Genomic DNA, 12685 nt, shown 5'->3' with positions numbered 1-12685 from the left:
GGTACAGGAAAGAAACACAAGGCACCTGGTGTCTCCACAATGCTGCCGCCTCTACGGAAACTCAACCTGGACCCGAGCCAGGGCTCAGAGGCAGCACAGGAAAAGGAAATGCCTCATTTACACGTGACGGTGCTTGCATATTCGCGTACCTTTAAACTGATGGTCCGATCAACCCTTAAGGATAAGAGCAGCAGCCATCCAAGGGAACACCAGCGCCGGCCCATCAGCAGCGCCCACAGGCGCGAGGACGAGGGTGCAGCAGGGATGAACGAGGACAGACGCAGAGGGGACGGGGCCTGGGGACCATTTTAAGCAACACCTGCAACATTTCCCACTGAGACGCTCTTTAAAGAAAACTTTCTCCAGTCTCCAGAGTCAGACACATGCTCTTTCCCCTCCCAGGTGCCCACGGGAGCTCACCCCTCTCTCTGCTGCATCCAGCAGGGCCCCCGAGTCCTTCTGCCGGTGACCGAGGCCCACTGTCCTCTGTCCCAGGGGGCGCTCGGCCACCCGCACCTCCCCCGCACTGGCCCAGCTCCCCCCTCCTCAGTGCGCCCGGCCCACACCCCCTCCCTCACGCAGGTCCTCTCCCACACACCCACACACACACACCACACACGTCTCCCCCCATTCTCTCTCTTCCTCTCTCTGCGGCCAGTGCGATCTTGCCAAACTCCTGATTATGCCACTACCCTGCTTTCAGACGTTTCTTAATCATCCTTAAGACAAAACCCAAATTCCCAGGGCCCTGCGAAGCTTGCCGGGACTCGCCCCGTCCGCCTGTCCATCCTCATGGACTCTCCCTACTCCTCCAGCACGGTCCCCGCCCCGTTTACGTGACCACCGTCTACCGAGCACCTACTACCGAATGTCACCCGGTGAGAAGCTGGGGACGCAGCAGTGGACAGGACAGAGCCGTTCCGAGCGGGGCTGACAAACAAACGCGCAACCTGGTGTCCGGGTGGCAGAGGGAAATTTGGCAGGTGGGGTACGGGTGGCCGGCAGCTGTCTTAGGAAGGGGGGAAACCCTCTCGGGGACACCCGGCCTCCCTCTCCCTCTGGGGAGAAAGGCGGCTCCCCAGAGGCCGTGCTCTCCCTCCCAGTGTTTGCACACCTCGGGGCTTCGGCCAGCCCCCCTCCCCGCAGCCCCCCTCCTGCCCCACCCAACCTCTGCCTTCCCCCCAGCTAATTTCTGCTCCCTTCCAGTCCTGACGCAGTCTTCCAGGAGTCCCTCCCGCACTCCGTACGCGGCTGCCACCACCCCAGTGCCCTGCCTCCTGGGCTGAGTCAACCCATCTTCCCCAAAAAACCGGTAAACGCCTAAAAAGCGGGAGTTGTTCACCAATGAATCACCAACACTTAGCGCAGTGCCTGGCACAGAAAGGCGCTAGACAAGCATCGGCTCAACTACTGAATTCTATAAATCAGTTGGTTGTGACTTCACTGCCCTTTTCCCCACCCCCACCCCAGCACCGGACCTACGCACCGCACCCTCGCACCCTCTCCCTTGCCCTACCCACCCAGCTCAGCCGGAGCTCAGCGGAGCGCCTCAGGCATGCAGACACCGCAGGCACGTAGAATGCCCGAAATCACGGCCTTGTTACTCGAGTGCAGATACATAATTACCACATTGTGCTTTCACTCTGTAGAAGAATGTCATTTTCCTCACATCAGAAGCGGATCCCTCCAGGGCCACGCCAGTGTCCTGCGCTGCTTACACCCGATCCCAGGCTCTGTGCCATGAACCTAAGTGGTACTGAATGTTCATGAGAACCACTATTTCCACACAAACCATTGAGAAACCCTGAAACTCACTTTTCAAAATTTATTAGAGAGAAAGAGAGAAAAAAAAAAAAGAGAGAGCATGAGCAGGGAAGAGGGGCACAGGGGAGGGGGGGGAGAGAGGAGAGAGAGAATGAATCTCAAGCAGGTTCCACGCTCAGTGCAGAACCCAACGCAGGGGTGATCCCATGACTCTGGGACCATGACCTGAGCCAAAATCAAGAGTCAGACGTTCAACAAACTGAGCCACCCAGGCTCCCCACTTGAAACTCACTTTTAATTTTTTTTAATGTTTGTTTATTTTTGAGAGAGAGACAGAGTGTGAGTGGGGGAGGGCAGAGAGAGAGGGAGACGTGGGATCAGGCTCCAGGCTCCAAGCTGTCGGCACAGAGCAAGATGTGGATGCTTAAACTCACAGACCGCGAGATCGTGGCCTGAGCCAAAGTCGGACACTTAACCCACTAAGCCACCGGGGCGCCCCTGAAACCCTCTTCTTTTTTTTTTTAATTTTTTTTTTCAACGTTTATTTATTTTTGGGACAGAGAGAGACAGAGCATGAACGGGGGAGGGGCAGAGAGAGAGGGAGACACAGAATCGGAAGCAGGCTCCAGGCTCTGAGCCATCAGCCCAGAGCCTGACGCGGGGCTCGAACTCACGGACCGCGAGATCGTGACCTGGCTGAAGTCAGACGCTTAACCGACTGCGCCACCCAGGCGTGAAACCCTCTTCTGACAGCATATTCTCCCAGTTAGGATTTGGGCATCTCACTGCATGCAGAGTGTGCCTCAAACAACAATGTAAGGCAGTATTAACCTCTTAGTAGGTCTGCGTCCCCAAGTGCCGTGGGTTAGTAATTCAGACACCCCCCCCCCCCCCCCGCATCCTGGTCCGGGGCAAGTGACTCTGCCAGGGTAGTGGAGCCAAATCCTCGCCACCAAGAAGCAAGTGACGGGGGGGCTGCAAAGGGGACAGAGGAGAGCGTGCCCGGAGATAGTGACCAGCACTGGAGACCCCTCTGTGCACAGAAACCGATAAACACAGACTGAAACCCCACGTGTCCCCCCACCTCCACTGCTGAGGGGCCCACCGACGACACAACAGCAGCAGCAAGGAGCAAACCTAGTGCCCAGGTCTTGCTTCCAAAGCCCGTCCTCCACAAGGAGCCGGCGTCACGGAGGAATGGCTGACTCCAGGGCGAAGGCTGGGAAATCCGAGAAGAGCGGCAGCATCTGACTGTGCGGCAAAGTACAGAAGCGTTCAGAACCTCGCACGTCAAAGTGGCCACGACCTGCAGAGGCCCTATGAGCAGGAACACAAAGCAGGACGGGAGCGGATCCCACGACCCAAGACAACACTACTGGAAGGAAGCAGGACCACGTGCTTTCCGACCGGAGTCACTTCCACCGGGCTCCCGCCGGAGACGCCCGGGCCGAATCCGCGCGAGGGCGCCGTACACGGCAACTGCCCGGCACCAGCGCAAAGTATCAAGGCCAACAAATTCGCAGCCAGTAGACGCGGGGGGGGGAGGGAGGGGGGAGGGGGGGCTGGGGGCCGAGAGGGAGACGGGGGGGGGGGGGGTGCGGGCACAGAGACGATGCAGTTGTGGACGCGCACGGACAGAGGGGCCGCGCAGCAACGTGAACGCGCCTGAGCCGCCGAGCTGCGTTTGCGCTTAAGGGCCGGTCAAGTGGTAAACACGTTAGCTTATTTCACCACAATAAAAAAAATGCCAAGGTGAAGAAATTCCAAGGCCGAGAAGCTCCTCTTATTTAAGGAGGTCACGCGGACGGCACCGTTAAGGGCAATGAGGGATCCCGAGCGGGGGCGGGGAGGGCAAAAATCGCCAACAAGGCGGTGCTGCCGGGACAGGCGGCAACATTTCCATGCGAGCTGTGGATTAATAACAGTCACGTATCAAACATATACAAACACAGAGAGAATGATAAAGCAGGCGAGGGAAGACGTAAACAGGTAACGAACCCGGGTAAAGGTACAGGGGAGTTCGCTGAACTAGTCTTACAATTTTTCTGTAAGTTTGAAATTGTATCTAAACTAAGAAACAGAAAATAGTACCAGTCAGGGGCGCCTGGGAGGCTCAGTCAGTTGAGCATCTGACTTTTGATTTCATCTCAGGTCATGATCTCAGGGTTGTGAGAGCCAACCCCCATCTGGCTCTGTACTGACAGTACAAGCCTGCTTGGGATTCCCTCTCTCTCTCTCTCAAAATAAATAAATAAACTTGGGGGAAAAAAATACTACTAGTCAAGAACAAAAGCCACCTCTGAAAGCAAACTGACTTGGGGGTCAAATTATCACTTGTTCTCAGTGGTCACCTCTCCTCCAGCCCCCAGGGCACACCCCCCCCCCCCCCCAGAGCTGCACCTGTCTGACAAGTTCAGGCTCAACAACATGATTAAAGCATTAATTATCACGCCCAACATCTCCTGGGATAGCATTTTCTATATACTTAACTAAACTTACAAGAAGAAAAGAAAAGGTGTCAAACTTCAGCTCTACCGAAACAACAATGGTAGATGCCCCAAGGACTCTTTTAATGTCTTCTCAATAAAGGCAGGAAAGAGTCAGAAACCTGGAGAACACCGTCTATATATAATCCACATGCTATCTTGTTAAAACTCGAGCTTTAGAATTCTACAAGGTGATAATGAGGAGAAATGTTCTTATCCATTTCAGGACTACTTCCCCAGCACGTTGTTCAAAATGGAACACGGCACATTTTTTAAAGCAGGTTAAAAAAAAAAAAAAATCTATGTGGATGGTCCTTTGTGGCTCCTGAGCCTCCCATGACAAATGCCAAGGGCCAGTTCCCACGCTGGAAGCGCAGAGCGAGGGTGCCCGCGCTGGCCGCCCGCTGTTTCAGCCCCAAGGTCTGACCCACCTGTAGACCCCGGCCCCTGGACGGTCACCCTGCAGCTCGGGCTGCCTGGCTTTGGACATGGTGTCTCACTCGGATCCCCGCAACTCTAGCCCCATGCCTCCAAACCCTCCACTCCACCCCCGGCCAACAAGATCTCTCCAAACACAAATCTCTGCATGACTTTGCCCCACTTAAATCCACAAGCAGCTCCCCACCACCAACCACATCAACAGTCATTAGTTGCTGAGAGCTTCATGCTGGGTCCATGTAACTGATTTGTACGTGTCATAAACGCAGTTCAATGCAAATGATTTACCTATTTAACGTAAAGGCAAAGTTTTCCCCATAATCGTGCCATTCTCCCCTGTAAAACACACGTGATGGGGTATCGCAGTTTGGTGTTGATGCATCTGTCTGTCCTACTGGACGCTAGGGTCCCGGAGAGCACGGCACACTGTGAGCAAGAAACCCTTGCTGAACTACGGTAAAGGTCTCTGGCTGCCTGCCCCTGCCACACTTGGGTCGATGTTCCTCCACTCACAGGACAGGACACGGCTGGGTGGGCAGCAGAGCGAACCCCTCCAGGGTGCACGCCAGAAGTCTGGGTCAACGGGAGGCCCTGACAGTGGCTACGTGCTTCCATACAGGGCAACTGCCTTCACAACCCCACAGAGCTCTTCGAAAACACAAGCTCCAGAATGGAAAGGGCGTTAACAGGTCCCTTTTAGGTCTGCTCTTAAATTTCTGGTCCTCTCTGCTTGATATTTTTGGCCAACCACCTGATATCCTCAAGCCCTGCTTCCTAATTTAAGTCTGACACCCACTTTCTTTTTAACTACACTAACGAGTCTCAAACTTTTGAGGATAGAACACCTTTACACTCGAAGATTACTGAAGACTCCCAAAGAGCTCCTTTAAAAAAAAAAAAAAAAAAAACCACCTTTTTTTACATGTTTATTTATTTATTGAGAGAGAAAGAGAGAAGGAGAACGCTGGAGCAGGGGAGGGGCGGAGAGAGGGAGACAGAATCCCAAGCAGGTTCTGCACTGTCAGTGCAGAGCGGATGCGGGGCTTGAGCCCATGGACCATGAGACCATGAGACCATGAGACCATGAGACCATGACCTGAGCCAAAATCAAGAGTCAGATGCTCAACCGACTGAGCCACCCAGGTGCCCCTCAAAGAGCTTTTTCCAATATTTTCCATCTTAGAGGTCAAAAAAAAAAAGAAGTTTTAAAAAAAAAAGGTTTAAAAAAAAAAGAAGAAGAAGAATGTATTTCCAGGTGCACCTCTCCCCTGCTCACACGTGTGCACGTGCTCTCTCTCTCTCCCTAAAATAAATTAATTAATGTAAACAGTCCTCTATCCTTTTTTAAAAAAATGTTTAAAGGCATGTATTTATTAACGGATTTAAAATTATAAATTCGTTATATATTTCAATAAATATTTCTGCGACAAAGACATTTTCTTTTTTTTTTTTTTTAATTTTTTTTTTTCAATGTTTATTTATTTTTGGGACAGAGAGAGACAGAGCATGAACAGGGGAGGGGCAGAGAGAGAGGGAGACACAGAATCGGAAACAGGCTCCAGGCTCTGAGCCATCAGCCCAGAGCCCGACGCGGGGCTCGAACTCGCGGACCGCGAGATCGTGACCTGGCTGAAGTCGGACGCTTAACCGACTGCGCCACCCAGGCGCCCCAGACAAAGACATTTTCAAAAAACCATTGCAAATCTCTCTAAGGTCTGCCTTATCAGAAGCCCACTGGACTCCATCCCGTCTTCCAACCTGCTGTGACGTGTCTCTTTGGTTGAAGCGGATGGAGAAACTCTGGCCCCACAAAGATTCACAGGTGAAAAGGGCAAGAACATCAGCACGTCCAAGTAACTGAGAACGTGCTTCTCTGACATCACATCGAAACTCGGCAAATTGTAGTTTCTTAAAGGTTAGAAGCAACCTATGCACACAGAGCACTAAACGGCCTACCCGATCTATCGGAAGCACAACCCCTTACTACATTAAAGCGCACCGGCCTCCCTTTGAGCGGATCTCTTGCCCACGGAGGATTCGGCAAGAGTGCGGATTGGCCCTCTGGAAACACAGGCTCACTGAATTATGCAGACGTTCCAGATGAGGGCACACTGCACTCCACGTTTCGTATCCAAAAAATCCTGTCCACTCTACCATCATCTCGTCGGAAGAGTGGGAAGCTGGGCAGCTCTCAGGGGCAGACACAGGTTTTCCAAAACTCTTCATTTTCACCTGAAAGCTCAGATTTTATCCCGGCCACGCATCCTGTCAGTCTTCTTCCTTGAAGTGACAGCTCATCGTTTGTTCTGGAGGAAACGTCTGCCGGAGACGCCAGCCTGAGCACCCAGAGTCGCCGTTAGCCTCCTTTCGGGTCCAGCGCGGGCGCCCCGCGAGCAGCAGGTGGCCCAGCCGGGGCCCCGCAGGGCTCTTCCCAGGGCCACCCGCCACGTGGTAGGGGACGGCGGGCGCCAAGGAGGCGAGATCGGACACAGCCCATACTTGTTACGGTGTCACCAGGGGCATCGTCAAGTGGGGTGGAGCTGTTCGCCGTGACGGCACAGCGCAGGGGAACAGCAGCCCAGCACCGGCTGGGCGTGACTCACACCCTCGCCACTCCCCTCGCCGCTTCTGCACCATCCGCTCAGATCCCAACGCAGAGACCAGGAAAGGCCACTGCCACCTTGCACTGCTATCATTAGGTCATCTCCGCACCCACTGCGGGGCCCAAACTCACGACCCTGAGATCCAGAGTCGCACGCTGCACTTGTATTGTTATCAAAATAGGGGAGGGGGAGCCCGGAGCCCACCGCCCACCGCGGGAACAGCTGAGCCGCTCCCTTGGCACAGTTCTCTGCTTTTATATCCCCGCCACCGCCCCGGCCGTCTTCCCTACACATTTGGTTTTAGACGCGGGGGCCTCACAATGTGAATTTTCAGTCACTGTGATACCATTGTCTTTGTTTCAACTAGGCTTTGTTTCTCAAGTTCAACTTCCCTCATCGCGAGCCCCGTAACTCAGGCCCCTTGGCAAGCCGTTTATTTAACTCAAGCCTCAGTTTCCTCAACCACCACACGGAGATAATAATCCCCAGCCAGTGTAAAGAACACACCCTGTGCAGAAGCCCCTCCCCCCTCCAGTCACTTTGTCCTTGGTACATGTCCACCATGTACCAAGCACCATCCCGTGTGCTAGCAGCGACAAGGTCTCAGCCTTACGACAAAACTTCCGTTCTGGGGGTGGGGATGTAGTGGAAAATACCAGAGAAAGAGAGAGCGATCATGAGCGGCTGGGGAGCTGCTTTCGAGGAGGTGATGGGAGAAGGCCTCTCAGTGGCTGACTGTAGAGGTCACGGGGAGCCAGTTACCAAGAGCAGAGGGGTGTCCCAGGCCTTTCCATCAAGGAAGCAGAAAAGACAGGGCCAGACCACAAAGTGAACCGGGGTGAGGAATCTGCACTGAGCTCCAAGCACTCGGGAAGCCAGGAGCGGTCCCTCCGGGTCAGAACAACTGTGGCGGAGACCAGTCAGGACGCAAGCACAGCCTTCCAGGTGAAACACGGTAGCTGGCTGGGCCAGGCTCGCGACAGGCAGAGACAAAATGAGGCGATCCCATGTAAGATGCACTTCGGAGGCCAAGTCGACAGGCTCTACTCATGAGCTGGACAGGGCCACGAGGAGAAGGAGAGAATGAAGGGTACATTCTGGATTCACAGCTTGAACACCCGAGTGGGGGTTGAGGCAAAGCAGACATTCATCGTTCTCTACCTACTCCTCCGGCACACTTGTAGGCACCGTGTGTGTGGCAGTGGTTTTCCTTCAGGTTTCTGATTCCGTCCCACAGGTGCAAGGCAAAAATCTAACTGAGACCAACTGTCCCCACTCGCTCCCTTTCCAGGGGACAAATGAACTCTGATCGCCATAAAGCATCACGGTAAAACACAAACGGGAACATACGTACACATCGGCGTCAGCCATAGGCCCGCGAATTTTGAACCGCGAATCATTTACGTAAGTCTAATTATTTGAAAATGATAAGGCAAAACTGCTATTGATGCATATACGTTTCAATTCACTAAAAGCAACAGAATTAACCAAACAACAAACTAATTTGATAATAACAGTATTAAACAGTAACTTAGTAACTAAAATGCAATAATAGTGGCATTTCAAAGGCAGCGCGGATTCCCCCCCCCCCCCCAAAAATGTGGGAATCCCAACTGAGAGTGGGCAAGGGCTGTGGCTCTGTCGGGATGCCAAACGTTGAGTGGCAGAAAACTTTTTACAGATGTCAGTCAACTTAGCAAAGATGTCAACTTTAGGGATCCTTAACAGCTTCACTAAATAGGACACCAAGAGGGAACCAGAAATACATACACAAAAGTATATGGAATTGCGTCTCGGTCACAGGGAGCAGCAAAGGCCAAGTCTGCGTTCAGGGCACTTCCCGGCCCACCAGGGCAAGTGGGACGCGTAGGGCCTGCTCCGGGACAAGCAGGCCCACACATGTCGCCTTACCACAGGCTGCTCCATCAGACTGCTGGAGACAGCCTGGCCTGGACGCCTGTGTGCTCAAGATTCCTAGAATCAGAGCAGCTGCCTGGCGTGGCAGTCACGGAGCACAAGTCACAAGTCACACCCAGGGAACACGCGGGCCAGAACCAGCCCCACAAACCAGGTTTGTTCGGCCCGCAGCGTCGGTTGGACTCCTTCATGTCTTGTAACATCTGAAAGAGTGCCAACATTTTTAAATTGGAAGCCTTCACGTTAAAAAAAAAAAAAAAAAAAAAAAGTCTTCTGGATTCTCAAAGAAAAAAGACAGAGAGATAGAAAGGAAGAGAGATCTGGCTGAGGCCCAGCTGCCCCTTCAGCTGCTGTGGCCTGTGCTCTCCAGAGCCCACCTTCCAGAAAAATCAGACACGAGTCACATGTCGGCTGCCATTTATCTCCGGCCCTGTGCCATTCTTCTTATACCTGGCCTGTTTCCTTCACTCATGCTTCCTTCTAGTTCTTAGCATCATTTGGATTTGCAACTCTGTCCCGGCAGGGGTGCTGAGAGGTCTCGTTGGGGCTGAGGCAGAGGAAGAGACTACAAGGGCAGTTAGACGCCAAGCTCCCACACGCTGAACTGAAAATGTTATCTGCTGATTTTCTTCTTCATTAAACACCTTGCAAAAAGGTCAGACACGGCAAACGTTTCTCCCCTGGCTCTTTTCTAAGAAGTAATCTCAGTAATTACTCAGACTCAGAACTTTTCTTTCTCTTAATAACCTATGACAAGCTTATCAGAAAATGTTACCATTCACAAACTAATGTTTTAAGCAAAAGGTCAAAAATATATCCATTCATCAGCTTGAACAGTTTGAGCACGGGTTTAGGGTAGCAGAGGGAACCACATTTCACAAGGAAAAACATAAAAAATAAAAGTCTTCCAGATAGAATAGGGGAAAAAAATTATTAGACAGTTACTTTAAAACAAGTTCCTTTTCATGTATGCATAACAACCACACAAAAAATGTGAACTATATAATTAGTACCAAAGAAGTCCCTAAGACAGACTTTGTACAATCTCTTCCAAAGACCGTTTCTTTTACTCCTTAAGCTGCTTTTGGATGAAATGAATTGTCCTAACCCAAATCAATCACCAAAGGACTGGTTACTAGGGACTGACCAAGCACAATTGCCGTAATGGTGATCTTCCATAGTTCAACATCATACATGAAAATATATGTAAGCCCAGAGCAATCACACCGTACTATAACAACCACCTCTCTTTTACCACTACGATGCTTAAATTTAAAAAAGGCAATCTTGAAGGAGAAAACAAATCACAAAAAGACAAATTTTAACTGTGCGTAGATGGGAAGTTAACTGTGCGTAGATGGGTCTCTGCTTGCTCCGGAGACCAGGAGGTAGACAGCGGTTAGTTAAGGGCAGGTTCACCAAGATTGGCTGTTTTCTTTCCTACTGGCCATTTGTAAGTCACTGTTCACACTCCAACACCATGGAGACCCCCTCAAACCTGGACCCAAGTTCCAACCCATCACCCTCTAACTCCACCGTGGGAGAAATTCTGTCTCCAAGCTACAGCAACGTGACACCACATATATGGAGGGAAAGTCTGGATCCAAGACCAGCTGTTTACAAGGCGGTATGATGAAGTTCATTGTAACTTTAAAACAACCCTGCATGAATTTGTTACTAGCTAAACATTTGCCAGTAATCTTGTTTCCCAGCATAGCATTTAACCTGGCTTGGACAATTAGGAAAAAAAAAAAAAAAAAAGCAAACTAACCACAGAAGTAGGCTCCCAACGTGGGTACAAGTCCTCTCTCTCCCAAGGCATCTTTCCGTCCTGTTAATAACAGCACTGAGTATACCAAAGAGTGTGTAAGCACTCGCAGTGCTGCACTTTCCAACACGGTTACCTTTTACTGTCCGAATTCGAACTCAGTTTGACTTAAATTAACACTGGCCGGTGCATAACTACTAACCAGAACAGACTTTTTCCATTTCCGACCCAACGCTGGAGTCTGAAATGGCTTGTGCTCTTTAAGTTGACTTGCAACGTGTGGCTGGGGGAAAATGACCGCTGCTTCCCCCGAGGGCACTCGAGTGGCTCTGAACTTTCTGTGGAAGAATCTACCAGGGCCCAAGGGGGCGCGGTGGGAAAATCCACTTACCCGATCCTTCATCCTCCAGCTCTGAGCTAAGGATTTGGAGCCTTCGATTTTCTCACAGTGCCTCTTTTTCATAAAAGCCAAGGGCAGGTTCCAGTCTGTGAGGTCGGCCTCATCTTCCTCCCCGAGTCCCAGAAGAGGGGACTGCAGCATCTCGGACTCCATCGGGGGGGGAGGGGGTGGGGGAGTCCTTGGCAGCAAGCGCTCGAGAACCTCCAGCCTTAAAAACTAGCGTGTACCGGAGCGGTACATATAAGAAATAAGAAACAGGGAAGGGGGAGAGTGGAAAAAGAAACGAACGGGAAGTGTGCGGAGACCCCTACTCGGGCAAAAAGTCTGACACCCTTCTCTCTAACTCTGCGCGGGAAGGCGGAGTGGGTAGGAAGAGCCGGGCGGCGTGGGGGGGGGGGGGGGGGGGGAGACCGGGCGGACCAAGGAGCTCGGCGCGCACACACACGCACGCCCCCAGGCCCCACGCCACGGGCTGCTTCGGGGGCTGCACGTCCCAGGAGGGGCTGCGAGCGGGGCTGTCAGAGGCGTGGGAGACTTCAGGCCTCACGATGACCCTGCTCTCGGCCTCCAACGCCTCGGCCGATCCGAGGACAGGAAGGCCGCCCGCTCTCGGTGCCGGTTCGCCGACCGGGCGGAGGTCTCCGGCCGAGGGGGGGAAGAGGTTCAGAGCTCGTGGGGTTTCCCGCAGCCACTCTCAGCCCTGCGGGTCCCGCACTCGCCGGAGCTGCTGCAACCAGAGCCAGGACCGGCCCATCGTGCTCGCCCGCAGCCGGCTCCTCGGCCCCGGATCCGCGCGGCCTGGACGGCCCCGGCCTTCGGCCCCGTGCCTCTCTCCTGCCTGAGAACGAGTCCTGAGGAGAGGGCGACGCGGAGGCGCGAAGAAGACAGGGACTGTGGGCTTATTGGGTTTGGAGAGTTCTGCCCTCTGGTTTGAAGCTACAGTGAAACTCCTCTCATCAGCACATCAAGGAGGACGCCATGTTGCCAAGCCCCAGCATGCATCGCGACCTACGGTGTGACCAACAGGCCAAACTTCCTCAGAACGTTCTGGCCGCGCTTCCCAGAATGCGAGGAGAGAAATTCGCACACCCACCCCCCGCTTTGTTACTATGGTTACCACAATTCAGCTTTCCAGAGTTTATAGCGTTCATTCAATAGATGCGCGATATCAAAGTCAATCCTATAAACGAAACTATGTCAATTTAGTTAATTTTGAAAAAAGCTTTTTATTGGTACAAACGGATCTACATGCTCCCGAAATTTAAGGAATTCACCCCCTTGTTGTTTCTTCCAGATTTTGAAAAGGCAG

The 12685-nt window shown here is 52.5% G+C and overlaps 1 protein-coding gene across 2 annotated transcripts in view; it reads right to left on the bottom strand.

The window, feature by feature from the left end:
• RPTOR (regulatory associated protein of MTOR complex 1) overlaps positions 1 to 12393 on the bottom strand; it is a 335760-nt gene extending 323367 nt beyond the window's left edge. The window contains exon 1 of one of the 2 annotated variants that reach the window (XM_086685560.1): positions 11368 to 12393. In XM_086685560.1, coding sequence (XP_086541686.1) covers positions 11368 to 11529 — 162 coding nt within the window. In that variant the 5' untranslated portion in view covers positions 11530 to 12393. The remainder of the gene's footprint in view (positions 1 to 11367) is intronic. The other variant, XM_086685561.1, reaches the window with a different exon arrangement.
• Between the last annotated feature and the right edge of the window lie 292 nt (positions 12394 to 12685).

The sequence above is a fragment of the Puma concolor genome, chromosome E1, assembly GCF_028749965.1.
Source record: "Puma concolor isolate L17-30 chromosome E1, mPumCon1.1.hap2, whole genome shotgun sequence".
In the NCBI taxonomy this organism is placed as follows: Eukaryota; Metazoa; Chordata; class Mammalia; order Carnivora; family Felidae; genus Puma; species Puma concolor.
Note: the sequence above shows the minus strand (reverse complement) of the source record. Positions and strands in the feature narration are given on the sequence as shown.